Source organism: Mycteria americana, chromosome 17, assembly GCF_035582795.1.
Source record: "Mycteria americana isolate JAX WOST 10 ecotype Jacksonville Zoo and Gardens chromosome 17, USCA_MyAme_1.0, whole genome shotgun sequence".
NCBI lineage: Eukaryota > Metazoa > Chordata > Aves > Ciconiiformes > Ciconiidae > Mycteria > Mycteria americana.
Window position 1 is genome coordinate 9,283,540 of NC_134381.1, and position 24,991 is coordinate 9,308,530.

Below are 24,991 nucleotides of genomic sequence, written 5' to 3' on the forward strand. Positions count from 1 at the left end.
GATGGCGGCGGAGAGGCGGTGGGGGGAGCGGGGCTCTGCCGTGCTGGAGCTGCCCCGCACGCCGCGGTTGGTGTGCGTGGAGTACCCGGGGCTGGTGCGGGACGTCGGGGCCATGCTGCGGACGCTGGGAGGAGAGCAGGGGGTGTCGCGGGTGAGGGGGGCCGCGGGGGCTGGGGGTGGGCCGGGGAGGGGGCTGGAGGCGGGGGCGGGCCGGGGCCAGGCGGCACCCCGCTGTGGGCCCCCCTGTCCGGGCCGCTCGGGCCCAGCAGCCCCCCGCGGAGGCTCCACGCGTGTTTTCGGGGCGATGCCGCTCGCCTGGGCCGCTGCTGTCCGCGAGGGAGGAGACGGGCGGCGTCGGGCCGGATGGGAGCGGCTGCGCGTCCCCGTGGTGTGGTGCCGGTGTTGGCGGAGCAGGGGCTCATGTCCCTGCGGCGGCGCGAGGGGAAGGGGCTGGTGGCCACGGGTGTGGGGGTGTGGGGCCGGGGGCTGTCGGCAAAGAGAGCGCGGGGGAGACGGGTGCGCGGGTGCGACGCGAAGGGAGACTGTGCCTGCCCTTGCTGACAGATCTATGCGGACCCTGCCAAAAGGCTGGAGCTGTATTTCCGCCCCAAGGACCCCTACTGCCATCCCGTGTGTGCCAATCGCTTCCCCACCTCCACCGTGCTGCTCAAGGTGAAGAGGAGGACCAAGAAGAAGCAGCAGTTGGGCACGGAAGAGCAAATCCGGCCGGAAGTCCGGTTTGAAATGGAGATTCTTGGGACCGTCACCACCGTTTACAAATTTCAAGGTAAGACTTGGATGTGGGTCCACGTGGCTTAACGACGAGCATGTGTGAGGGGAGAGGGAAGTGTTTCCCTCTGAGAATTGAGGACTGGAAGGACAATCGCGTCTGCTGTTGTCACAGCCTCCTTGCTGTATAAACCTTTGCATAGCCTTATCAGACTCCCGCTCCTGAACGTTGAGCGTTGTGAGAAATATTGTTGTATTCACAATGAACTTCACCGTGTTTTAACCTTTGTTTCTTACAGGAATGTCTGATTTCCAGTACCTGGCAATGCACTCTGGTCCCGATGGCAAGCCAACCTCCATGTATGACAAAGTCCTAATGCTCAAACCAGAGAAGGAAGAATTTTTCAATCGAGAATTACCTCTCTACATCCCGCCACCAATTTTCTCGCGTCTGGACACTCCCGTTGACTATTTTTATCGGCCAGATATACAACACCGGTGAGTGCCTTTTCTCATAATGTAGTAAACAGCTGTGTTGGTTCTGGAATGGAGAGGCAGCGAAACATTTTTGTGGTTTGGTGTATACTTCTACCAGACAAGTCTTCAAGCGAAGATTTCCTTCTTCACCACTTTTCAAGTGATGCCTCCAATCCATTCTGACTTCAGTGTGGTTATAGGATCTGTGCTCTTGAAGCATCAGGGCAGCACTAAATACATTGTTCATGTATTTCACCTGTTAAAGCTGCTGCCCCCTTCTGTTTTATCCCTCTTGATTTGGCACAACAGAGGCAAAAGAGCTTGAGAAACTGCCTGGCAGCAGAACCTCGGCAAAAGTCCGCTTGAGGACTTGCCCGTATTGGTGATCTGGTGCAGGCGACTGCCTCCCCCAGCACGCCCCACGCAGCGTGGGGTGCAGTGAGCCTGGCTTTCTGCCTGCTTCCAGTGGGCTGGAGCCGAGGGGGGAGCGTGCAGGAGTCGATGCCATATGTTCCCGTGAGGGCGCTCACCGGACCTGTTCCCTCCTGGCCCCCGGCTGGTTTTGCCAGAAGAACAATCTGTGAGATCTCCCACAAGAAACATCTTTCATTTTCTCACTGTAGTCCTTCATCAGCACTTAAAAAAAACCCATTATCTTAGCTGCATTTCCACCTTGCCTTGTCCCCGCACCCCACTGAGCTGCAGTAGCTACAGTGGAGCAAATGCAGAGGGTGAAGCCTTTTGTGCTGCAAATGCATTTCATGCCGATCAGTCGCCGGCTGCCTGGGGGTTTTCTGTCAGATAGTACAGGGGACCTCAGTCATTGTGCCACTGGATGTAGCTTTGCAGGGTTTTTTAATTGGAATGTTCTTTCCTCAGTGGTGTCACAAGAGTCTTTCATGGTACCGGTATGTGATTCCAAGATCCGTAGGCAGGTGGGGCCAAAGATAAACCAACCCATTGCTCGCATGGCTGAGTCCCTTCTCTTCGGAAGTGTGGAGCACAAACTTCCATTTTGGCATGTTCCCGTGAAGGCTCCGAGTCCGTGTGTGCCACAGGCAGGAAGCAAACCCGATCCTTTCCCTCTGTCTTAGGGAGGGGTACAACAATCCCCAGGTGTCTGGGGAGAACCTGATTGGCCTCAGCAGGGCCCGTCGCCCGCACAACGCTATCTTTGTGAACTTTGATGATGAAGAAATCCCAACGCAACCCCTGGATGCTGCCGTACAGACCTGGAAGAAAATGTGCACCAATCCTGTGGATAAAAAGGTGGAGGAAGAGCTGAGGAAGGTGCGTGCCTTACTCCTGACTTGAGCGCTGTGCTGCAGCGTGCTGTGTAGGAAAAAACTGCATGCAGCCCTTTTCTCTGACTCCCCCCAAAAGTCTTGGTGATTGTAACTGACTGATACAGCAAGTATCGGTAGACGCTGCTGGCACTGCTGTCTTCAGTTCAATTATGCAAGTCAAGATTTGAATCTGTCTTTGCAGCCAACTCACGTTAAGTTCCTTTTTGTGCCTCTAGTTCTTACATTACTGTGCTGATAGCTCATACTGAGGGCCAAAGGCCCCGATACGGAAGAAAGTCCGCTTGGAAAGCTGAACTGCCATTAGTAGCCCACTTCCCCCTGTTTCCACGGTTGTTTCTGTGTTATTTTAGCTCTTTGAAGTCCGTCCTGTGTGGTCTCGGAACGCAGTAAAAGCCAATATCAGTGTGCACCCGGACAAGCTGAAACTTCTGTTGCCGTATTTGGCCTATTACATGGTAAGTCTGTGCATCTGGCCTTGTGCCTGTCGGAGGCTGCGAGGAGGCAGAGCAAGGCAGCATCAGCTGGGTGTTCCTGGTTCTTTACAGTTTCTGAGGTCCCACCACTAAGTACCGGAGCTTCACGTTATGTAAAGAGGAAGAGGGAAGGAAAGCCTTGCTTTTGAACAGAAGTTAAAACCATGGAGGATTCAGTAACTCTTTGCTCCATTGGTTCTAATTGGCTTTGCAGTTCAGTCAGATGCTCAAATTGAGTGTCCATCCGGCAACAATAGCAGAATTTTTGCAAACCCACACTTTGTGGTGACCTTGCCAGTTAGTTTGTGAAAGCACGCAAATATTTGGGCTTTGATGCATTGATTGCCCAAGTTTCAGCTTATGAATAGCGGTGTGGCAAGTGTGGAAGATGCTGGTAAAAGACAGAAAAAGACTTTTGGGGCAACGAGGGGAAATACGAGAATTTTCTAAGAAACTCTGCAACGCTGTGCTGTTTTTTTGTAACCATCTTCCCCCACGTGTGTTTGTGCAGTTAACAGGTCCTTGGAGAAGCTTATGGGTTAGGTTTGGGTATGACCCCCGAAAACACCCTGAAGCAAAGATTTATCAAGTGCTGGACTTCCGAATTCGCTGTGGAATGAAATACGGTAAAAGGGCCCAAACCAGAGAGACGCTCTCTCTGCTTTCTGGTTAATCCTGGTAGTACTTTTCTTTTGGCTTGTTTTTCAAACTCTTTTGCCCTAGTTCTGCTCTGATGAAGATGACACCTTTTGAGTCTGTTGCTTACAGTAGTTCTTCTGTAGACTCCTTTACTACTTTGTTTCATAGTATGCAATATTACGTCTTTCCTCATTTGGCACATTGCAAACGCAACGGACTGCTGGCTGACTTTCCTCCTCCATGTGTTCCAAGCCCAAGTGGATGTAGCAGACCGTCTTCCCTCTGGCACAGGGGAGGCACTGAGCAGTAGATTCTGTTGCTTACCTAGTCGCTTTTCCTCCAGGACCTCAGCATCTTGTGCTGGACGTGAGGTCTCGGACTTTGGGACAGAGGGTTCCCATGCTCTGATTTTGCAGAGGGCAAGTTGAGGGAAAGGACTTTCTAGGTCATCCAATAAGTCTGTGACAGAGCTGGCATGCGGTCGTTACCATCAGATCACATCTCCCTCCGTCCAGGTTAAAGGGGTTTGTTGATCTGATAGGTCTCCTCTCCCCGCCTTGCTTAAGGCAGCATATCCCAGAGACCAGCCAGCCTTTGACGCAGCAGTCCAGCACCTCTGTTTCTGAGCTAGGGATGCTCTGCAGGGCGCTTGCCCTCAATTCACGATTGGTTTTCTTTTTTCACCTCTAGGTTACGCCCCCAGTGATATGCCCGTGAAAGCAAAACGCAGCACGTATAACTACAGTCTGCCCATCACTGTCAAGAAGCCAGGTATGCTGTGCCAGCAGAAGGGCTGTCCGGCTCTTCTGCTTCTTTGTTTACCCGAGTCGCAGTAGGGAAGGGTCTTCCCGTGTTCCAGCTGAGCCAAAATTGGTTGGAGCTTTATTTCTGGTTGTGGTATGGTGCTGCTGTTAAAGCCAGTAGAAGAGTCTGATGCTGGGAAGTGGTGTGAGAGGCCTGAATGCACGTCTGGCTGAGCCACAGTATCTGTTAGCAGACAGAAGGGAGTTCTGGGGGCAACGCTGGGAATTCAGCATTCACTTCTGTTCAGTGATGGTGCAGAGTAAGGGGAGAGTTGTTCTCTTGTGTTTGTCAAGGGAGAGTAGAAAAGGTTAAAGTTATGAACAGACACGCTGCAGAAAAAGCTGCCAAGCTCACCGCCTCTCCTGTGAGCGTCCGGTAACGTCTCTGAAGAACGAGCAGCACGTGCTCAGCTGCTGGGTTGGTCTGGTTTGTGCTGACCAGCAAAGTTGAATCAACGTGGAGACGTGACAGTACAATGCCACGGAGTGAAAGATGTCCCTAATTAGGACTCTCTTTTTTTGTCTTTCAGTAAGTCATCCAGTCAGTGTACATGATCTGAAACAGGGGCTTGGTACGTCTGGTGCATCTGGTGCAAAAAAGCCTGCCTCCAGCAGGTATAAGCTGAAGGTCAGCATTACTCTCTTTTACCAGAATCTCGAAATAGCTTAGTGAAAAAGGGGTGTTTCCTGTTTTTTGCAGTCATTAGGGGGACAGTTGTGAGTGAGTTGATGTCCTCAGGTTTACCTGGGAAGCTGCTGTCTGTACACATCACTACAGAACTTGACCTGCTGTGCGCTGAATGTATTTCTTACATGCTGCAAGATGGGATTGGTACTCTCAGCCCTAGTCTTAGCTGTGGTGAGCATTGTGTTTCAGTTGATAAAACTGGCACTCCTTTATGGGCAGTGAAGTGCAAAAAATCAGCATGTGTTTATCAGGTCGTCCTGCAAAATCCAGCAGGGCAAAGTAAATATTTAAACGGGAGTCTTTTATTCTTCCCTTTTTGCTAGAATGAAACCTATGATCCACTGTTACGCAGCACCAGGCTGCAGACAGAGGTGCAGTTTGACGAGGTGAAGCGCGTTCTCTGGCCGACTGCGCTGCTGTGACTACGGCTGCAGTGAAATTCTGCTGCATCCCTCATTCGGCTTTCTCTTTTGCCATATGCAGAGCTATGCCTTGGAACTGATTTGTGTTGGAAGTGCCTTGTTCTTGAATCAGCCCATCGGAAGCACTTTTCAGTTATGCCAGAGTTGTCCTGCTACACCATAAAATGCACGTGAATCCTTTCCTTCTTTCCTCCTCTTAGGAATCCATCTACATTTTCCGAGAAGGAGCCCTACCCCCTTATCGGCAGATGTTCTACCAGCTCTGTGACTTGAATGTGGAAAGGTATTGCACGCTGGCGGCCAAGTCTTCTGTGAGAGCTAGATTTCAAAGCCTAGTGTTCGTATCCAGTCCCTTCCCCTCTCTCTCCTTGACCAGAAAAAACTTAAGAGGTGTTTGGCTTCTGAATAAAAATAGAACAGGCTTTTCACACATGAACTTCCTTTCCCTTATGACAATTCCGTGGATAACCAAATATGCTAGTCCAACTCGGTGAAGGAAAATGGAAGTAAGGCATAGTCTGTCTGCTTCGAAGCCTACACCTGAACATAGAAGGCTAACCTTTCCTTGCCTTTTGCTGCTTTTTAGCCTACAGAAAATCATCCGTCGGAATGACGGCACAGAGTCAGAGTGCACGGAGCGGGATGGGTGGTGCCTTCCAAAGACTAGTGATGACCTGCGAGATGCCATGTCTCTGATGATAAAGCAGATAATCAGATCCACGAGACCCGGTAAGGATGCTTCTGACCCTCAAAGTGTATTACTACCTTCCTGCCTACTACTGCAGCGTATTACTGCCTTCCTGCTGGTGTTAGACGTTGTGGGCTGAATAAGGATGTTGCAGTCAGCACCGGGGCAGTAGCGTTCCTGTAGTTGCCTCGTCCTTTGCGCTACATCTGGTGTTCTTTGTGTTCTCGCTCATCACGCTGCGTGAGCTGAGGCTGTTGTCCTGCAGCGTGAACGTGGGTTGGGATTAGGAATGGCTGGGAGTAAAGGTTTTCTGCTTCATCTTCCCACTACGACGGCCTTCAGGTTTTAAATGCCTTTGCCCAGTGATAATCAAGACCTTACTCTTCCTGATGTGTCTGTGGGTGGCATTTTACTTTCTGTTGATGTTATTAATTGAACAAGAAGTGAGGAAATCATTTTTGCGTGATACTGGGCCAGGGCAGTATCCCGGTGAATTAGGTCAGAACCAGCTAGGAGCGGAGGCACAGCACTGCAGATCAGCTGCTGTTCCGCTAGCATTCCTGGAGTGTGAGTGTGACAACAGATTGCTTTGGGCTTGATCAGATTCTATTAAGATGTGCAACATTAGCTGAGCCCCTCTGGCTTCTGCTTTCCTCTCACTTGTTTTATGAACTCTACTGCAAATGCCCCAGGTTTCACTGAGAGAGGTATCACAGTGTTTGGCTTGCTTTCTTTTTTTCTTTCTTTCTTTCTTTCTTTCTTTGTTTCTTCCCATTGAAGCTCTTTTCTCAAGTACAACAAGCAGCGAAGATGGCAAAGAGCAGCTGGCGTATGAGTCTGGAGAGGATGAGGATGACGAAGAGGAGGAGGAAGAGGACTTCAAGCCTTCTGATGGGAGTGAAAACGAAATGGAGACAGAAATTCTGGACTATGTGTGAACTCGGCGAGCAGTCTGGCTGCTGTTGGACAGAAGCGCCTCTGCTCTTGTTCCTTGAGCGCTGAGGGTTCAGCCGCCGTGCCCAGGATGTGGGAAAGAGAACTTGCACTAAGATGCCGATGGCCTGTCTGCACTGACTGCGGTGCCTGCTGGTGGGCGTCATTCGGGATGTTTGGGAGCCAGTGCCTACGTTTTTGTAACTGCTGGCTAATAAGCCCTCAAGCAAGCTCAGCAAACTCCCAGGAAAGAGCCCAGAATCCAAACAAGCTGGCAATACACCAGGAAAGAGGAGAAGTTACATTCCCAAATCTCTCCGTGTGTGGGAGGTGCACCTTGGCCGAGTTGGTGGCCATGTGGAAAACAGAAAAGGTGCCCGAGGAGGTGCTGGGGGGGCACTCCAGTGCTGCTGGAGTCCCTAAGGCAGGTGCCGCCCTTCTGCTTGTCTAAGGGGGACGAAGCTACTGTGCCATGACTTCAGCATGGAGCCTCGCTTGCCATCTTGGAAATAAAGCCAGCAGGAAAGCACGCTTTCCGGCAGTCAATAATTCCCTTCTGCGGGCTGTCGTGTATGTTGTCCTCACCAGCTAGTGCACTTCTCAATTCCGTTTTGACTTCCCCAGCAGTTAGCAAGGATGGAAGGAAGCAGGCAATGGGGCAGAGCTTCAGGTCCCCAGAGGTTGGCCACTCATTAGTGTGCCAGTGCTGGCTGGATTGTTACCAGCCAGTCACAGGAATTGAGGATCTGCTGGCATTTTGTAAGTCTTGTGCGTTCCCCGGTGTGTTACAAGTGCAAGGTTTCTCATTAGTGGCCAAGAATATGCTCTAATGCATGGTTTAGTATGATTTCAGCCTCCTGCGCTTTTGCGAGGCTTCTCAAGGCTTCGGCATTTTTTATGTTCTCTGGAGTTCTGTCAGACTGAGATATTTCCTCAGGTTTTCATTTCTAGTGCACCAAAGAAGCATCTGCTGGGCTGTCATACCGTGACGTATAGCTGTGCTCCTGGATACGTATTTATGTATGTTTATATATACACAGAATCTGTGTTTGAGGACTGGCTCTTCAGGTGTGCAGTCACCATGGCTCGCTGGGAGATCCTGTGCTTTGCCTTGTGCTCCTATCTCGGGGTAGCATGGGCTGCAACTGTAAGTACGAAGGCATTTCTTACGGCTTTAAGACTTTATAAGGGGGCTGTGCATCGATCGGTCTGTCTGGGGGTACCTCCAGCCAGGGTAAGGTGTAGGTCCTGGCACCGTGGGAATGCAGAGGCATGAGGGGCTCTACCACAGACTTACCCTTCTCAGTGCAATGCAACAGGGAACTAAAAAAAAAAGGGAGAGATGCAGTAGACATACCACTGCCAGGTAAGAGTATGTGCTCAGGTATTAACAGGCACCAAGAGTTAACGCTCTTAGCAATACTAGGAAAAATGCCTGAAGCCAAGCTTTCTATTAACAGGAGGCCCAAGGCCAAAGCAGCCAGAAATCACTCATGCAGACTTCATCTGTTTCCCAGCCATTTTCAAAATTCCTCTGTCTGGGAAGACTACAGTGATTTGGATTTTTTTAATTCTGCCTGAGCAGATAACGGCGTTACCAGCCCTGTCTGTATAATACGATCCTTTAATTTCCAAAAGCTCAGGCTTTAAAACTGATCTACATAGCCAAAGGCACAGAGAAATGCTGGATAGTGCAGCTGCAGCTTTAATACCCCCACTCAGCATCACCACACCATCCAAGTAATCTCTGCTGATGTCTGTGAAATTATAGAATAGAAAATAAACATTCTGGCCCTGCTAGGAAATGAGCCCTTGAGCGCCAAAGGAACGATGCCTCAAACCAAGGCAGACCACTGTCTCTGCACCATAAGGACCAACCATTGTAATTGCTCTTAAAGCCATTGCTTATATTGAAAGGAGTAAAACCAGTAAATTGGACGTTGCATTTATACAGCTGGAAAATGCGCCAGTCCCAACAACTCCCAGGTTCAAATGAATAGGGTTCATTTGAAAATCAGGCACTGGTCCCTCAAAACAAAAAGCCCGTATCTTAATTCAAGCACAAAACAAAGCTCAACTCAGCAGAGTTAAACTAAGGTACGAACAACAGGCACAAGTGCCACCTCTCCCACAGTCGGGTCCGCTCTTTTCTCCAGGAACATGCCAGCATTTTGGGGAAGGAGGACAGGAGAACCCCTGCCTTGGGGCAGAGACATTTGAGCATCAGTATTTTATTGCAAAGACTAATTACATTGCTGTGTACAAGTCACACCAGGCAGTGTGCTCCTTCATTGAAGTGGTACAAAATACATATAGTACAGCCAGTCCCTCCAGTGACACTGGGCTGCTGGGGGACACCGGTGGGAGGGGAGGGGGATGGTGAGGACCAGCATGGCCCCACAGTGGGCAGGAGCTGGCAGGCACAAAGGAGAGGGAAGACCCTGGGGTGCCAGGCTCTGGGCAGGGTGGGAGGCAGGAGGCTGCCCCTGCGTCAGGGAGCCAGGAGCTCCCATCATGTGCAGTGATGGGCGATGCCACCCCAGGGGACACAGGGCTGGGAGAGCGCACTGCCGGCCACGCTCGCACCCAAGCAGCCTCTTCCCCAGCTGGTGCCGGGAGCCCACAGCCCAGCTCCTGCCACCCACCCCCAGAGCGTGGCCCTGCAGCATTGCTGCATCCCCAGGCGCTGCACCCACCCAGCAGCATGGACAGAGAGGAAACAGGAAAGATGTGGTGGAAGGAAGTGCTTAAAAAAAAAAAAAGAGAGAGAGATGGAGCCAGGAGCAAAAAAAGGTCCCCCTTCGGTTAGTGTTTTCCTACAGTGATTAAAATAAGCATCTCTGCCCCTGCTCAAGTGACTAGTGGTAGAGAAAGAAGGGAGGGGGTGGCTGGCAGGGTCTGCAGGGCTGCTGCTGCCAAACTCCCTCCCGGCAGCCTTAAATACCATGGTGGGGAGGTGGGGAGAGGAGAGGGACTGGGCTGCAGGGCAGGGGGCGGCTGGATTAGTAAAATGTACAAGTTCGTCTCTTCTATTTACAACCAATAAATATTGAAAAAAAAAAAAAATCAGTAAACTTTTTGTTTTATACAAAAAAAGTCTCATTGCTGCTTCTTCCATGGTCAGTGTTTGCAGAAGTTCGGTTAAAGCCCAAGGTGAGTGGCACTTTCTGCAGGTCAGGCGGTGGCAGCCAGGGCACCCAGAACACCCCAAGCTCTCCGGCTCCTTGCCCGCCTGCACAGACCCAAGGTCTCTATTTACACAAGTTCAGACAGAAATTCACTTTCCTCCTCCTCCTCCTCGTTAGGCTGGCAGCGCTGGGGACATGACCCAAAGCTTCCCCCGCCGTAGAAGAGACACTGGCATTTGATCTTTGGTGCAAGTTTGAACGCGGGCCATCGAAGTCCAGCTGGAGGATGCGCTGGACTGGGGAGAGGAGCAAGACCATGCAGGCTTCCAGTCGTCGAGAGCACGAGGCGCCCGCTCCATCACGGCACGGACACAGCCTTCCTCCATGGGGCTCTGAGCACCAGCACGGGGCTGCATCCTCTCCAGCTCGCCTCCCCACCCGGGGCATCCGTGGCTTCTCCCAAGGGAAGGGCAGGCAGAGACGTGTGGCGGTGGCAAATGCCAGTTATCCCAGGAAGGAAGGACGTGGAGGTAAAACAACGCCAGGAAAGCCGGGAAGGAAAGCACCCCACCCTGTGGGAGGCTTTGCAGCCCCGGGGTGACAGCTCATGCTCTGCTCCTTGCAAATGGCCCCTCTGCGAGTCACTGCTCCCCGGCTCGCTTGGACACAAGGCACCTACGGCAGAGGCGGGCTCCAGCTCTGGGCTGGCTGGCGGCTGGACTAGTGTCGCACCGTGGAAGGTTAAAAAAAAAAAAAAAAAAAAAGAGAGAGAGAGATCCCCCCCGCTGCCTTCCTGTGTAGAAAAAAAGACCTGATTGAAACGGGAGCTTGTGCAGAGAGAGGCGGAGGCCAACACCGGTTGCCAAAATGCCCCGGCTCTCGGTGCGGGAGGGGGATGCACGGCCGTCCCCCACAGGCGAGGGTCGCTCCTCTCGCCGTGCCGGGCGGCACAAGGACTGGCCACAGCCGAGCTCGGAGCAGCCTGCCCCCAAGGCCCCGTCGGTGATGGGTGGCAGTGGGGCTGAGGCTAGAAGATGCCTTTGGCGATCTTCAGGCCTTTCTGCTTCATCCTGGGCAGGGTGGAGCTGGAGCCATGCTTGATCTTCACCCCCTTGGAGAAGCCCCGCTTCTTGAGCACAAAGTCATAGTTGGCGGCAGAGTTCATGGCATAGAAGACGTTGGCGTTGTCGGGGATCTTCAGCTCTGGAAGTGACCAAGGATGGAGGTCAGGCAGGCACCCTTTCCCTGAAAGGGGCCCAGAGTGGGACTGGGAGTTGTCCCTGGGTGCTGGGACCCCTCTTGCTGTCACCTCCCCACCCAGCTCCGACCTGGTGCTGCAGGGCTGCGTGGCCAGCGAGGGATGCAGCCCCCCAGGAAATCTCCCCACACCCCAGCACACACCTCTCTCCTCCGAGATGATCTGAACGAGCTCATAGTCTTCAGGCCGATCCCCGTCCAAGTTGTGTTTGGCCATGGCTTTGCGAATAACGACCGGGGTCTTATCCTGGCTCGTCACCTGTGAGCACAGAGCGTTATTAACCCGGGCGGTGCAAAACGCTGCAAAGCCTCCCACCACCGTCTCCTCCCAAAACGGGCCATGCCTGCATCCGAGCAGGGCAAGCTACCCCTCCCTGGCGTCACCACGGGTGCCCTGTACTAACCAGGATGCTCTTGTACATGTTGCCGTTGTCCACAGCCAGGCTGACGCGGATGATGCAGCAGTCGTCGACCTGCTGGTTGTAGAGGGGCAGCGAGAGGGAGGAGTAGCTGGAGATGCCAGAGACCGAGCGCTTGTGGGTGCGGGAGGCCGTCACCGGCGTGGAGGAGACGGAAGAGGACGAGGCACTGCTGGAGCCTGAGCCGATGCCCGACGTGTCCAGGGAGGAGAGGGAGGTGGATTCCCAGAACTGGAGGGCAGGGAGGAGAGGGGATGCGAAGGACACAGTGGTTTTAGCTTCTCCATCGGCCACAGACGGGGCGTACCAGCGCTGGGGGAGGGAGGCCAGAGGGATCTCACTGACCTGTGACAACGGGGGACCGACACAACTACAGCTGCCGGAGGTGCGACAGCCCTGCCACGCTGCCGGAGCAGCGAAGGGCAGGGGCCTCCCTAGCCCCGGTGGGTCAGAAACAGCCCCCAGGACCCCCACCCACTACCCCCAGCCCCAATGCTGGGGCAGACGTGGGGCAGTCCCCACACGACGGCCGCACCTGCCTCCGGAGGCCCGGACCCCGCGAGCTGCTCCGTACCTTCTTCTCCTGGCAGTCGGGGGACTCGGGGATGAAGCTGATGTTGATCTCTTCCACGTCGGAGCTGCTGGAGCCAGCGGAGGTGACACTCACGGAGTCAGTGGCATCCCCACTGCACAGGTACTGCCCGCACTTGAGCTGGTCGAAGGATTTCGAGTGGGAGCTGCCGCTGGCGCAGGGCTCGGTGCTCGGCGGCTGTCGGCTGCCAGGAGAGATGCGGGGCAGGTGAGAATTAAGCAGAGCCAGGGTGCGTTTGGCTGGCAGGACAGCGGCCACCCCAGCCCGGTGCCCTGCAATCGCCCTGTGTTGGCCCCTGCCGCCACCCTGCGCCCCACCGGGGACGAGCAGACTCACTCGCTCCATCGCTTGATGATGCCTGTGTTTTTCTTCGCCTTCAACGTGTTGCTGGCTGACTCCGACAGCGGCTCGATCTCACACGACAGCCCGTAGCTGGGAGGAGAGAGATGAGGGTTTGAACTCGGTGCTGCCACGGCCACGGCGAGCACCGTGCCGGCAGGGCGAGCGAGGCAGAGCCGGGAGTGGAGCTGGGGGCAGCTGCTGCTTAGCAGCTGGATCCGAGCGGTGGGACCTCCCGATCCACCACTGGCAGCACGGCCCCGGACCCCGCTCACGCTCACCTCTCAGCCTCGCTGAGTCGCTCCAGGCTGTGGAACCAGTCCACGAACTGGTCCTCCTGCGTGAAGCTGTAGTTGTTGCAGGCCGACTGAAGCAGCTTGATCTGGGCAATGACTTCAAACTCCTGGAGCAAATGGAGGCCGTGAGACCAGATCTGTTTGCCAGCCCCAGCCTCCTCCACAAACGGCCCAGGCCCCCACACAGAGACAGATATGAAGGCTCAGAATCCCCATCCCCACAAATGAAGAACACGACAGCAAAAAACAGAGAGGGATCAACCCCAAAGTGACTGGCACAGCCTGGGCTTGCACCAAGTCAATCTTCTCCCTCCACCCTGCTGTGCTGCTGCCAGGGCAAAGCTCTCACCTTCCTTCTCTTCTCAAAGTTGATCAGCCCGCCCTGGAAAAAAAGGAGCTGAATGTCAGTGTGGAGCAGGCAGAAAAAAATTGCTCCCATCCCTCGCTGCCCCCGGCTCGCTGCCACTGCAGAGCGGGCATCCCTGCCGAGGGGCAGCGCGAGCGCGGCCCATTTCCATGGGCTGACAGAGGTGGATGCACAGGGTGCAGCGTCGGATATAGGATGCACAGGGTGCAGCATCGGATATAGGATGCACAGGGTGCAGTGTCCAATATAGGACGCATGGGGGACCAGCTCTCCATTTATCAGCCCAGGCTTTGGGGCGGCTGTGTGGAGGAAGGAGAGGAAGGGGAGGATAGAGATGGAGGTACATACGTCCAGGAAATCCTTCATGGCAGTGTCGAGCATCACCAGGTCTGTGAGGAAGGTGCCAAGGTAGGGAATGGTGCCCTGCATCACGCCCTGCGGGGACAGCAAGGGACAGCGGGGTCAGCGGAGAGCTGGGACCAGCCCAGGCAGCCGCTGGGGAAGGGGCACGGGGGTGGCCGTGCCAGACTCACCATCTCTCGCTGCTGCTGCTGCCGCTTCTGAGCCCTCTTCGGGTTGATCTCCAAGGTGGCAAATTTGGATGTGCCCTCCTGGATGGTAGCGAGAGGTGGGGTTCAGTGCGGGTGGGAAACTGCGCTAACGGATGAGCTAAAATTCACCCCTGCTTTTATTGGCGCAACTTCCCTTGTAGAGGGAAAGAGAGATGAGGGCAAGAGGAGGAAATCACAGCTGAGCTTTTTCATGGCTCACAGGGAGGAGAGGCTTAGTGAATAGGAACTGCTGCTCCCGTTTCCAGCTCTGTATAAATAGCTCTTCAATGGGATGTTTTGTTCCCTTTTGCATTTTGTGTCCTCTCAGCCCTCAAACTGGAGCTAGGCTGGGAAGCTGCAGAGAGGCTCCACGGGGAAGAAGGACATTTTTGCTGCAGCCTTTCACAAACCCTAAAACCCCACCTGGAATCAAGATGACTTTGCACAGGGCTGTTAAAATGCAGCTGCCTCTGGGGAGAAGCAGTCACCTGGTGCACCGGATCCTATCCCACAGCTTATCTCTGCTTGCTGAATTGCTCTGCAAGCTTCAGGCAATGACGACTTTTGGGTGGAGAAGCAGAAAGCCCAGCCTGGTCCAAAACCCCTGCCTGCTCCTCAGACTCAGCAGGCCCTGCCTGCACCCACGCCTCAAACCCCAGCAGCGCTACCAGGGCTTTAGCCCGGTGGCTGGAACAACATGGAAACTTCCGCCAGCATCAGCCCGAGCTCCCTGCCAGAGACAGGGCGACGTGGGTGCCGCTTCCCCATACCTTGATGAGAAGCTCCCGACTCAGCGAGTGGTTGTTCTCGTCGGAGAAGATCTCAGAGAGCTCATGGAAAGTGCGGAAGCTCTCCCTGCGTGGAGAAACACAGGGGGAAGTCAGCAATGGTGCCACCCTGGGGTCTCCTCCTTGGGCTCTCTTCTGCTCACCCAAGGGACCCCCGCAATGCTCACAGCTCTAGCAGGGCCTTGCTGTTTGGGGTCTATTCCAGGGTGTTTTGCACGGAAAGGAGGAGGAGGTGATAGTACTTTTATTGCCTCACCCTCCTTAGGTCCCTGACACCTTACGCTGGTCCCTGGGTTTTGGGCACACTCCAAGAGGCAATGCTGGAGCCGAGATGATCCCATCCACACATTCAAGGGCCACAGCCACAGCACAATCCTCCCCTTGAAACCTCCCCGTGGCTGCAGGAGCCCAGCAGGCGCTGCTTACCGTAGGACCTCATCCCAGGTCTTCTTCAGCCGGTGAACAGCGTTGCACTGCAGAGCTGAGAGGATGGCTCGGAGGGAGGAGAAGTTCTTCAGGATGCGGCACTCCTGGGGGCACACAAGGAGATGTCAGGACTCAGTGTTAAAGAAAGCCCAGGGATCTGCTGGGATTCGCACACCACAAAACCTCAGCCCTTGGGCCAAGGTGGGAGGCGAGCGGGATAGCGAGCCGTCCTACCCGCGCCACTTCGATCCACCGCTCCACCACTTTAGCCCGCTGCTGCGGCTTCAGGGACCGGTCTCCGAGACACGTGGCAATGACACAGTTGGCCACGCTATTGAACTGCGAGACCGTGGCACGGATGGTGGGCGCCAGGTGCTCTTTGCCTTTCTTGTCTCGCTGGGACCAGATGCAGCCCAGGCAGTGGTAAGGCACCACTTTCTTAAACAGCTCCTGGAAGATCAAAGGGATGGAGACGGGTCTCTTTGGGGTCCCTGGGAAGGGAACAGGCCAGGGGGAAAAAGTGGAAGGGAAGAGACAGGCCTCTGCCCAGAGCAGCAGGTAGCAGACGGGCAGAGCACCAGCAACACGGCTGTCAAATGAATACTCACAGCATCCATCAGCGTGAACTGTTCTGCCACCATCTCTGGGGAGAAGGAGAGGAAATCCGGCTTCCCATCCCCAACCCCGTTCTCCTCCACCAGCTGGAAGGTGCAGCCGCCGTGGTCCACAGCTGCGAGAGACGGCGTGAAGCTGAGCACCGCAGCACTGCCGCAAGCCGGGGCCCACGCCGACCCACGCCAGCCCCCTGCAGACACCCACAATCCCACCTCCCAGGCTCTTAATTCCCATCTGGCTTCACGCCTCGAGAAACGAGGCTCAGATAACAGGTTAGTCATTTTAAACCTGGACACAAGTGTCTGCAGAGGATTAAAGGCAGATTAGCTAATCCACTTAGAAATCCCACTTCTGGTGCAGTTGGATTAGCTTCCTGGTGCACCTCCATGTAAACGCAGGCAGGGTTTATGGGAATTCAGCCACGTGACAAGACCCGAGGTTTTGAGGACCCTCAATGCCAACCAGTAGCACTCTCTCCACCTGCAGCCTCAAATGGCCCCCCACAAGCGGGGAAAGGACCCCACCTTCTGCCTCGGACTCGCTCTGCTCTTGCTGCTGGAACTGGGCCAGCAGGATGCGGGCTCGGCGCTCCAGGTCCGAGCCGGGGATGTTGTGGCACACGTAGGAGATGAGCTGCTTGAGGCAGGCGAAGTCTGGGGGCTTGCGGAAATCCTCTGAGTACTGGTCCAGCCAGGCGCCCAGGATGGAGGAGATGGTGCTGCGGGGAGGGGGGAAACACAGGCAAGCCTGCATGAGAATCAGGTGCCAGGAGAAACCTGTGTGCACCCCCATGAGCCCCAGGCACCAGGAGCACCCCTGGGACTCCACATGCCTTTGTATGAGAACCAAAGAGCTATCACCAGTCACCCACAGCGCAGTCAGACTTACTTCTTCAGCTCCATCCTCTCGTCCACAGCATGCCTGGCATGGTCCCCATTCGCCTGCACATGGAGTTTGCCATACCTGGTGGGGCACAGCGAGGAGGCAGTGAGCATCCTGGACTCAGCTGTGTCTGGGCGCTGCCTCTTCTCCCTCCACATCACCCCCAGCTCTGCCAGGGGTTCGGGAGGAACCTCTCATGCACTGTCCTGCTCCCCCCAGTCTGCCACGGCCTCCGTGTTATGGGAAGAGGGAAGCAGCCAGCACTGGCCACCTCGCAAGCAGGGTACCAGCTGGAAGGGCTCCAGCACACTGGGAAGTTGTGTCCTCCCTGCCCTGCCCCAAAACCTGCATGCTGATGGAGTTGGGAGATGCCCATCAGCCCTCCAAGGCATGGCAGCAGAAGATGCTGGGGCTCTCCTAGCCAAGGGGGCTCAGACACCGGCCACCTCTAGCTGCGTTCTGGGGCTCAGGGCAGCCTCACCTGTTAAGCAGCAGGTCCAGCACTTGCTTGGTGGTGGCAAAGGCCCGGTAAGTGCACAGGAAGATGGTGACGTAGGTGGAGTCATTGCCCTTGAAGGCTGAGACCAGGTACTCCACCAGCTTCTCCAAGGTCCCAGCTTTTATTGTCCGCACCTTACATGTCTCGTAGAGGTTTAAGGCCGACTCATTCTCAAACTGCCAGGACAGGAGCAGAAGTCAGTGGGCTGAATGAAGACAAACACATTCAAGCACAATCCCACCCGCTTCACAAGCCACTTTTAGGTCTAGGCTGGGACCACGGACCCCCTACAGTGCCCGGGGCTCTCATGATGGGCCTGGGGAAAGGCAAGCCGGGTCTCCTCCGACATCAAATACCAGCAAGTCAGCTGAGAAGACCTGAGCATTTGGGAAATGCCAGGAAAGGCCTCAAGGTTGCCGAAATCTAGATGCAAATCAGGGTTGCCCTATTTTGCAAAATGGGGCTTCAGCTTGTTTCCCCCATGCCCCTTGCTGCGGGGCAGAGGCCAGTGGGTGCTCCCACGTCCCTGCTCCCAAATAAATACATGATTCCCAGATAAGGCTTGGAAGGAACCCCCTGGACAGGAGCGTATGGGGGAGCAAGAAGAGGGCAGGACATGGGCTGGTATCGACCCTGCCAAGCCCTGACATCAGATCACCGTGTCTCTGGCAGGGAAACATCTGAAAACACCCCGTGGCAGGAGGCTGGCGGAGCCCCCAGCTTACCCCCAGCCATCGCTGCCCTTTGTTGGCCGTGTGATGGAGCTGCACTTTCCGGAGCGATATGCTGTAGATCACACCATCCTCCAGCTCTTCTCCGATCTCCTGTGTGGAGCTCTGCACGGGAGGACAAGATACACCGTGAGATAAGGAGGGTAAAGCGTGGCAGAGATGCTCTTGCAGGCTCCTACAAGGCGTCCTGGCAAGCCAAAGGCAACAGCCGGCAGGCAGCGAGAGCCTCCCTCGCCTGCTCAGAAATACAAACCAGGCGACACCAGTCTTCCTGGCCAGCTTAACCCTGGGCCCACCCGAGCCTGCGCAGAGCAGAGCCAGGACTTTGGGAAGGTGCTCTCGCTCTGCTCCGTGTCCCCTGGCTCCGCGTCTCAGCCCTTCTGCAAACCCAGGCTGCACCAGTGCCGGGTGCGGGTAGAGCAGGGACCCCTCGCTGGGCAGCGTGGGGGGCGGGTGGCAGCACACCCCCTCCCCAAGCCTTTGCCCTTCCCGTAAGGTGACATTGCCACCCGGTCTGACCGTAATCTTGGTAATCTGCCCCTGCGGGAACTGAGCACCTCGGCACACCTTTGGTAATCAATAATAACTGTGAAACCAAGCCGCCTGCAAGCTTTGGCAGTGCTGGCCATGGACACAAGGCAGAAACTCAAGGGGGGGAGGGAGCTCAAAGCTGGGGCGAAACCCCAGGGAGCGGCACCGGGGTGGGCTCGGGCACAGCTGGGACAGGTCCCTGCACCCCTGGGGACAGGCACCTCCGGGCCACAGCCCGACCCAGCTATGAGACTCATGTTTCTGCTCTGGGGAGATGGAGACCACCTAAAATTTGGTAAGGAAAGAAGGGATGCTTCTCGGGGCAGGTCCCCAGGCACATGCCTGCCCCAGCTCCCCCAGCCCCAAGTGCCAGCGCAGGGCTCAGCGGTGGCTCCAGCCCCACAAGGATAATTCGGTTCCCTCCTCCTCCTCCTCCTCCTCTCTCACCACGCTCTGCTGAGTCAGTGCCTCTCTTAAGAGGATTTATCCAGATCCTTTTAAACACGGGGGGGGGGGGGGGGGGGGAATCTCCCCCGCCCTCCATCCCCCACGCCAAATGGCGGGACGCGGTGTAACACACGGCAAAACCCACTGCTCAGCAGATGGGGAAAATGCCCAAAAGCAATAAACCGGTTAGCAGGGGGAGGTGACCACACGCTGGGGTGCAGGGGCTCGGGGACAAGTCCCCCCTGCATATCACACTGCCAGCCAGGGGCTGGAGCCAGCCCGCAGCTTTCCCTGCAATCTGCCTCTCGGGAGCACAAAAAACCCTGAGCAATGGCAACAACGCAGGGCTCACCGGGGAAGAAGCTGGAAGCTGCCGTGGGGCAACCCAGGATGGAGCCCCAGGAGCGCCGCTGCTCCCTGCAAAAAATCCTCCTCCCAAACCGCTCCCCGTGAAGGCGAGAACAGCCATACCCAGGGCCCCGGCTTCAGACGATGCTGCACATCTCGAGAGACACTGAGCAGAAAGCACCGAACACGACCCTGAGCTGACGTATCGAACGTGCACCTAACACGCCCTTTAACCACCATCCTTTATCGTCACCATCGCAGCAGCGGTCACTGCGCTGTTATCACACCCTGCTCAAGTCAAGTGCTTGTTATTAGCAAGGAATTAAGGCAGGGAACCACAGCCAGCTCAAAGAATAAGGGGAAAACTTTAAAAAGCCTCTCATTCATGGCTGTAATGAATGAGGACAGAGAATCCCCCTGGGCAGGGTTATTGGACATCTTCCTCACTTTCTGCTGAACCTGCGCTTCTCACTTCATGCCAGACTATCAAGAAGTTTGGTTCGCTGAAGCTCAAGGGGTTGAGAGGCTCCTAACTTCGGTCATGCTGTGAACATCAGAATTCTTTCCTGGGATTCACTGGCTTCCAGACCAACCCTGACAGCAGCCTCACAAGGCAGTGGACAGACAGACACCTGCATTAGTCCCCCTTTTGTTCTATGCTCTGGGATAAATTATGGCATAAATTTATGTTCAAGTATAAAAAGGTCTGAATTTCAAGAATGGAAAAGGCACTCACTTGCCAGCATGGCGTGCCCTGTGCCTTCCTAGACAGCGTGACATGAAAATACATCTCCCTCCTGCCTCGATAAATTCCCCAGGCCGACGAGGCTGGCTGCTGGGGGTAGTGCAGATCCGAGCCCAGCTTGCCCCCAGCCCAGCTGGCCCAGGCACCGGCAGGCTGGCAGCCCTGAGCCCCGATGGTTGGCACTACCCAGCCCGAACACCGACAGGGGCACGAACGAGCCCCTGAGCCCACCCCGACTCCCCGCTCCTCTGCGGCCCCATGTCACGTCCGCGCTGGGAGCCCCGCCAGAGCGGCCACCCATGACACTGGCCCCGGCGCAGGGGAGACAGCGCCATTGAAACACGTCAGCGAGGGGAAGGTGAGCCGGTACGTAGCCAAAGGCACTGGCAGCCGAGAGAGCTGGGCTTCTCCCCCGTCACCTCTCCATCTCTCCACCAGAAGCTCACGGGAATGAGGTGCTCCTACGCCAGGTTAGTCATCCCTGACCCCACAAGCAGAGATGCCTTAGCTGGGAACTGGGGGCTCTGGCACAACCTCGGGAGAGAGCTGCCGGCACTGCTCAAGCCTCTCCATCAGCCACCTACAGTGATGCTACCCCACTCGATCCCCAGTCAGCCCACTTGTCCTTCCTCCACCTATAGATGCTGTTTCCAACAAAAAGAAAGAAAAGCTGTAGGAATTCTGCCCAGTTTGTCCACGGAGACAATCAGGCCCTGGTGCCCACAGCTATGTGCCGTCCTCCAGAAGTGACAGCAGTAGATGCCTCTTGGGCACGCATGCCCAGTGCCCAAGGGGCAGTGATAGAGAAGGGGCATCGCTACCACATGGGTGCTTCACATCAGGTCTCCCGGGGTCTCTCCCAGTCTTTATCACCCAACCTGCAGATCAGTCCTACCCTGCGTATCTTTCAGTTATGCTGCCTTTGGGCTGGAGGAAAGCTCTGGGTCCAGCAGGACCAGACTCCTGTACAGTCTAACTCAGAAAAGAGATTCGGCTGGGCAGCTGTAAAGCTCAGGCACAAATATCAAGAAAAATCAAATGCCTGTTGAGATGCAGTTAAATTAATAAAGAAATCAAATCATATGGGAGGACAAAATGTCCCCGGATCAACCCATGAATCATTGGCAGCCTCTGTGCAACTACAGTGGAAAGTGTTGCCATAACTGTGCAGGGGTTTTCACCCTGTGTTTCGTGTCACGTGCAGAGGATACGCCCGATTTTGATGTGCGTAGAAGCAAATTTCATTTCCTTCCTATATCCAAGACTGTCAGATTCATTCATTTTTTGTCTTGCTGACTTGTGCGATATCCCCCAAAGTTCCCCCTTTGCAAACCACATACAAAGTACGCAGCTTCCCAGCGGTCTTCAGCCAGGCTCATGCCAAGAGCCAGGCGAGCTGCTACACTGGTACATTTTAAAATTTGGCTATTTATATTCTGCGTGAGCTTCCTCTTTCCTACCGCTGCTTCTCCAAGATGCTGATTGTGCATTCCGCCCATGTTGGTTAAAAACCAACGAAGCAAAAAGCAGCAGCAGGATGGAGCCAGCGAAGTCCCACTCCCAACACCTGCACCAAAGGCACGTTTCTGCCTTTGCAAACGAGGAGACACAGGGTGGGAGCAGGGCTGGAAGAAACGCAAAACCTTGAACCGTGGCTTATGTACGTGCCAGCCAGCAAGAACGCTGCAATCCTAAGTCTGGCACTCACACCAGGATTTCCAGCAAGTCAACCAAAGATGAACGTCTTCAAAATGGTCTCTAAAGAGCTCTGCCAGACAAGCGCTGGTAAATATTACTACAACAGCTACTGCTCCCCGTTGCCTGCCCTACACGTCTGCTGGAGTTTTCTGCCCCTCATAGCAGAAGGGAACGTGAGTTGGGCCTCAGCCAGCACAACCGCAGCCCAGCACCCAGATGCAAACCCTCCTTCACCAGTGGTTCAACCTGAGTAACCGAGCACCGCACCACGGCAGAGATACAGATCAACAGTCCCTTCCGCCTACTGCATCGCATTGGTAGAAGAGATGCGTCCAACAGGCCCAGACAGTGCTTTAAACGGCTGCAACAAGATTCAGCAAAGCTTTTCTGTGAAAGCACTAACTTTGAGCACGTTGATGGTTACGGCATTTGCACCTTCCACCAAACTCATACGGAAGGAACTCAGCACCCCGGAAAGCGAGATCCAACGCATTTCAAGATGGGCACCAAAAAAGGGAAGACATAGAAAATGAACATTTGACCATGATTTCTCCAGCTCAGTGTGCAATCCTGCTCCTCTCCATACAGCAGGACAAAGGCCTCTCGACGGAGGTGCACAAGGAAAAAACACATGTTTAACTTCGGGGTATCAGACGCCCAATTCTGCAGAGTCGGAGGCTTTTGCCAAAGCAGCCGTAAGTGAACTCTGCAGGAGTTCATCCCCTGAAATCTGAAACTGGAGGTCTGCACCAGATGGCTTGCCTGGTTTTAGAGACCGCCTCTTCCAACTGCAGATAGCCCCAGGCTGCGTGAGCAACGAGTTCCCCACTGACAGTTCAAAGCATTTGTGACTACACCGGGGAGGAATTCCTGCTCCGTGCAATAAACTCTTCTACTCTCTGGTGAATGTTCTAGTACACGGCATGGCGTCGAACTCCACGTCTTCACACGGAGGTTTAATAACGAGCTCTAAGATGTAGCCAAGATTCATGAGCCTGGAGGAAGGGCTGCAGCGCGAGGGACCCTTGCAGGAGCCAGGCAGAGAGCAGCAGGGAATCTGCCTTCGTCTCTTCTCATCGGATGAAGGGAGGGGAAAATGCAAGAGCCAAACAGCAAAGCAAATATTGGCTAGGGATCTGCATTTTAGAAAGCGTTTGAGATCAGTCACAGAGGTGGTTTTAGTAAGACAGGAGTAAAGTAGAGGATTAAGTGTGAGCATGACAGCATCCCTGCACGTTACACACAGACAATTATTCAACAATTACCAGGTCTTAAGAGCTCTGGTCCCACGTGCCCCTGGGTTAGCACATTGGCCTCCAAAGACACAAAATAATGAACTGTTATTGGAAAAAGGTATTAATTTCAGCACACGTGGAAGAGGCAAAACTGCTTAAAGTGCTTTTACTGATGCTCCCTGGACAACAGCTGCTTTAAAGATCAAGATGTTCGTGTTACTCTGTTCCCTTTCAGCTGGGCTGCACAAAATGCCTTTCACAGGCAGGTATAACACAGCACCGAGAGTTTCTTTGCACAGTGATTTCCAAGGGCCGCTGCTACCAGCCACAAGAGAGAAGCAGATGCTAGCCCTGCCCATGGCACATCCCCGAGCTGGGAACCTGTGCCGGTTGGGAACTAACGGTCTCGCTGGCTAAAGAGACAAGAAAAGGCAGAGCTGAGCCTCAGAGACATCACCAGTAGTTTCTCGCTGAAGCTCCACATTTGCCCAAGTTCAAAAGGACCTGATGAAAGCCGGCACAGACAGAAATAGAAAGTGGGGCTTTGGCCTTTACAATCCCCAGTCCCTTCTCAGAATAACCCCTTCCCATCGGCAACGGGCAATGTGCCTTTCCAGAAACGAAAGAAACCTGCTCCACCAAGGACCACGTCCTCCACGCTTGACACAAGCCCCGAGTTCACTTTCGTTTCACTCCCAGGAGCAAATCCCGCACTCACGCAACGAACAGCAGCAACTTTGGGGCCTCTTATGTGAACTGAAGCGTACAACATTATGTAAAAGGAAATAGGAAAAAAGCCACCCCCACCTAGTGAAAGGAAAACGACTGCAGTTCCGTGAACCAAAGACTGCAAAAGCAGAAGTACCCTCTTGTCCTACACATCCAAAATAAGCGCACGCAGCAGAACACCCTTCCCCATGGGGACTTCCAGGCAAAAAGCCCCGCGGTGGATGTTCCCCCATGGCTCCGCCGGTCAGGATCGTCCCGTCCGCTCCCTCACGTTCATCAGCAGTTTCTTTCCCCCAGCCATTCTCAGGAAGGCTACAGAGACTACCCAAAGCTGGCGAGAAAGCTGCCGAATATCCCCCACGTTCAGGGGAAGGAAAGGTGCCCTGTGCTGGTACCTACCTACGCCCGGTGACCCACGGCACGTGCTTTGGATTAGGAGCCCCATGGAGGGCAGGAGCACTCCTGCTCCCAAACGCCATCCCAGCAATGACCATGGTGGCACTGGGGTGCGGTGGTTTCCGCCGGCCACGGGCAGGTTGATCTCCTGCCGTCTCCATTCTCCCTGAGCCGTCTTCCCATTGCTGCTGATGGAGCTCGAGTCCCCTGCCACGGCTCGGCTGCCCCCAGCCCCTGCCCTGGGTGCTGCTCCCTGCGCAGAGATGTTAGGTAGATGGATGTGTTTCCTTCGGGTTTTCGACACTCTGCCTTCCTTCCTGCCTGCTCAGAGCTGCCTCAGACCAGGACCAATTCCAACAGCCCATTACAAAAAAATGACAAAGGGGGAAACAGGAAAAGAAGAGAAAAAGGGCCAGAAGCTAAACTTAAACCCACTGTGAAAAGGGGGTGTTTTTGCCAGGAGAGCAAGACAGTGGTGACAGCTGAGAGCCTGTTCTCACCCCATCAGCCGCTGGGCTCTGCAGCTGGGCTTTCCCGACACCCTTAGCTCCCCTTTCGCTCTGCTTCAGGTGTTTCAGCAGGGAGAGCTGCACCCAGCACCCACGGGGATCACCCAGCGCCACGCGCTCCCAGCGAGCAGGACGGGGCAGAGGGAGGGGGCACATCGCCCCATATCTGCCTCTTGTGGGGATTTTATACCTCCTCCCTCGGCGTCTGGGGCTGCCCGAGACAGACAGCAGGTCTGATCATGTGTCCGCAACCTAGAGGGGTTAGAGACAATATTCAAAGGCAGCCTTCTCCACCCTCCCGGCT

The 24,991-nt window shown here is 54.8% G+C and overlaps 2 protein-coding genes across 15 annotated transcripts in view; one reads left to right on the forward strand and one right to left on the reverse strand.

The window, feature by feature from the left end:
* On the forward strand, window positions 1-7,340 carry LOC142418041 (general transcription factor 3C polypeptide 5-like). 11 transcript variants are annotated; one of them, XM_075519292.1, is made up of 11 exons: window positions 1-151; window positions 565-787; window positions 1,029-1,227; window positions 2,301-2,496; window positions 2,864-2,968; window positions 3,498-3,612; window positions 4,316-4,396; window positions 4,959-5,056; window positions 5,739-5,821; window positions 6,125-6,267; window positions 7,007-7,340. In XM_075519292.1, the coding sequence occupies exons 1-11, from the start codon at window positions 2-4 to the stop codon at window positions 7,162-7,164; spliced, it is 1,551 nt and encodes a 516-aa protein (XP_075375407.1). In that variant the 5' UTR covers window position 1; the 3' UTR covers window positions 7,165-7,340. The 11 variants fall into 11 exon arrangements, with proteins under 11 accessions (XP_075375407.1, XP_075375408.1, XP_075375418.1 ...); XM_075519293.1 differs by having other exon boundaries at window positions 613-787; XM_075519303.1 differs by having other exon boundaries at window positions 13-66; window positions 613-787.
* Window positions 7,341-9,846: 2,506 nt separating this feature from the next.
* RALGDS (ral guanine nucleotide dissociation stimulator) overlaps window positions 9,847-24,991 on the reverse strand; it is a 62,677-nt gene continuing 47,532 nt past the window's right edge. For 2 of the 4 annotated variants that reach the window (XM_075519308.1, XM_075519304.1), the window contains exons 2-18: window positions 18,044-18,154; window positions 17,301-17,494; window positions 16,826-16,900; window positions 16,462-16,655; window positions 15,931-16,052; window positions 15,557-15,772; window positions 15,323-15,426; window positions 14,879-14,963; window positions 14,091-14,168; window positions 13,906-13,992; window positions 13,540-13,572; window positions 13,176-13,297; window positions 12,892-12,987; window positions 12,538-12,739; window positions 11,949-12,308; window positions 11,689-11,803; window positions 9,847-11,490 (exon numbers count right to left, since the gene is read on the reverse strand). In XM_075519308.1, the coding sequence (XP_075375423.1) occupies window positions 11,315-11,490; window positions 11,689-11,803; window positions 11,949-12,308; window positions 12,538-12,739; window positions 12,892-12,987; window positions 13,176-13,297; window positions 13,540-13,572; window positions 13,906-13,992; window positions 14,091-14,168; window positions 14,879-14,963; window positions 15,323-15,426; window positions 15,557-15,772; window positions 15,931-16,052; window positions 16,462-16,655; window positions 16,826-16,900; window positions 17,301-17,494; window positions 18,044-18,154 (2,370 nt within the window). In that variant the 3' untranslated portion in view covers window positions 9,847-11,314. The remainder of the gene's footprint in view (window positions 11,491-11,688; window positions 11,804-11,948; window positions 12,309-12,537; window positions 12,740-12,891; window positions 12,988-13,175; window positions 13,298-13,539; window positions 13,573-13,905; window positions 13,993-14,090; window positions 14,169-14,878; window positions 14,964-15,322; window positions 15,427-15,556; window positions 15,773-15,930; window positions 16,053-16,461; window positions 16,656-16,825; window positions 16,901-17,300; window positions 17,495-18,043; window positions 18,155-24,991) is intronic. The other 2 variants (XM_075519307.1, XM_075519306.1) reach the window with 2 other exon arrangements.

Excerpts from the sequence above, each read along its gene's own strand:
- LOC142418041 (XM_075519292.1), top strand. The coding sequence starts at position 2 with ATGGCGGCGGAGAGGCGGTGGGGGGAGCGGGGCTCTGCCGTGCTGGAG. Across the intron at positions 1,228-2,300 it reads CGGCCAGATATACAACACCG|GGAGGGGTACAACAATCCCC; the intron begins GTGAGTGCCTTT and ends CCTCTGTCTTAG. Across the intron at positions 4,397-4,958 it reads CATCACTGTCAAGAAGCCAG|TAAGTCATCCAGTCAGTGTA; the intron begins GTATGCTGTGCC and ends TTTGTCTTTCAG.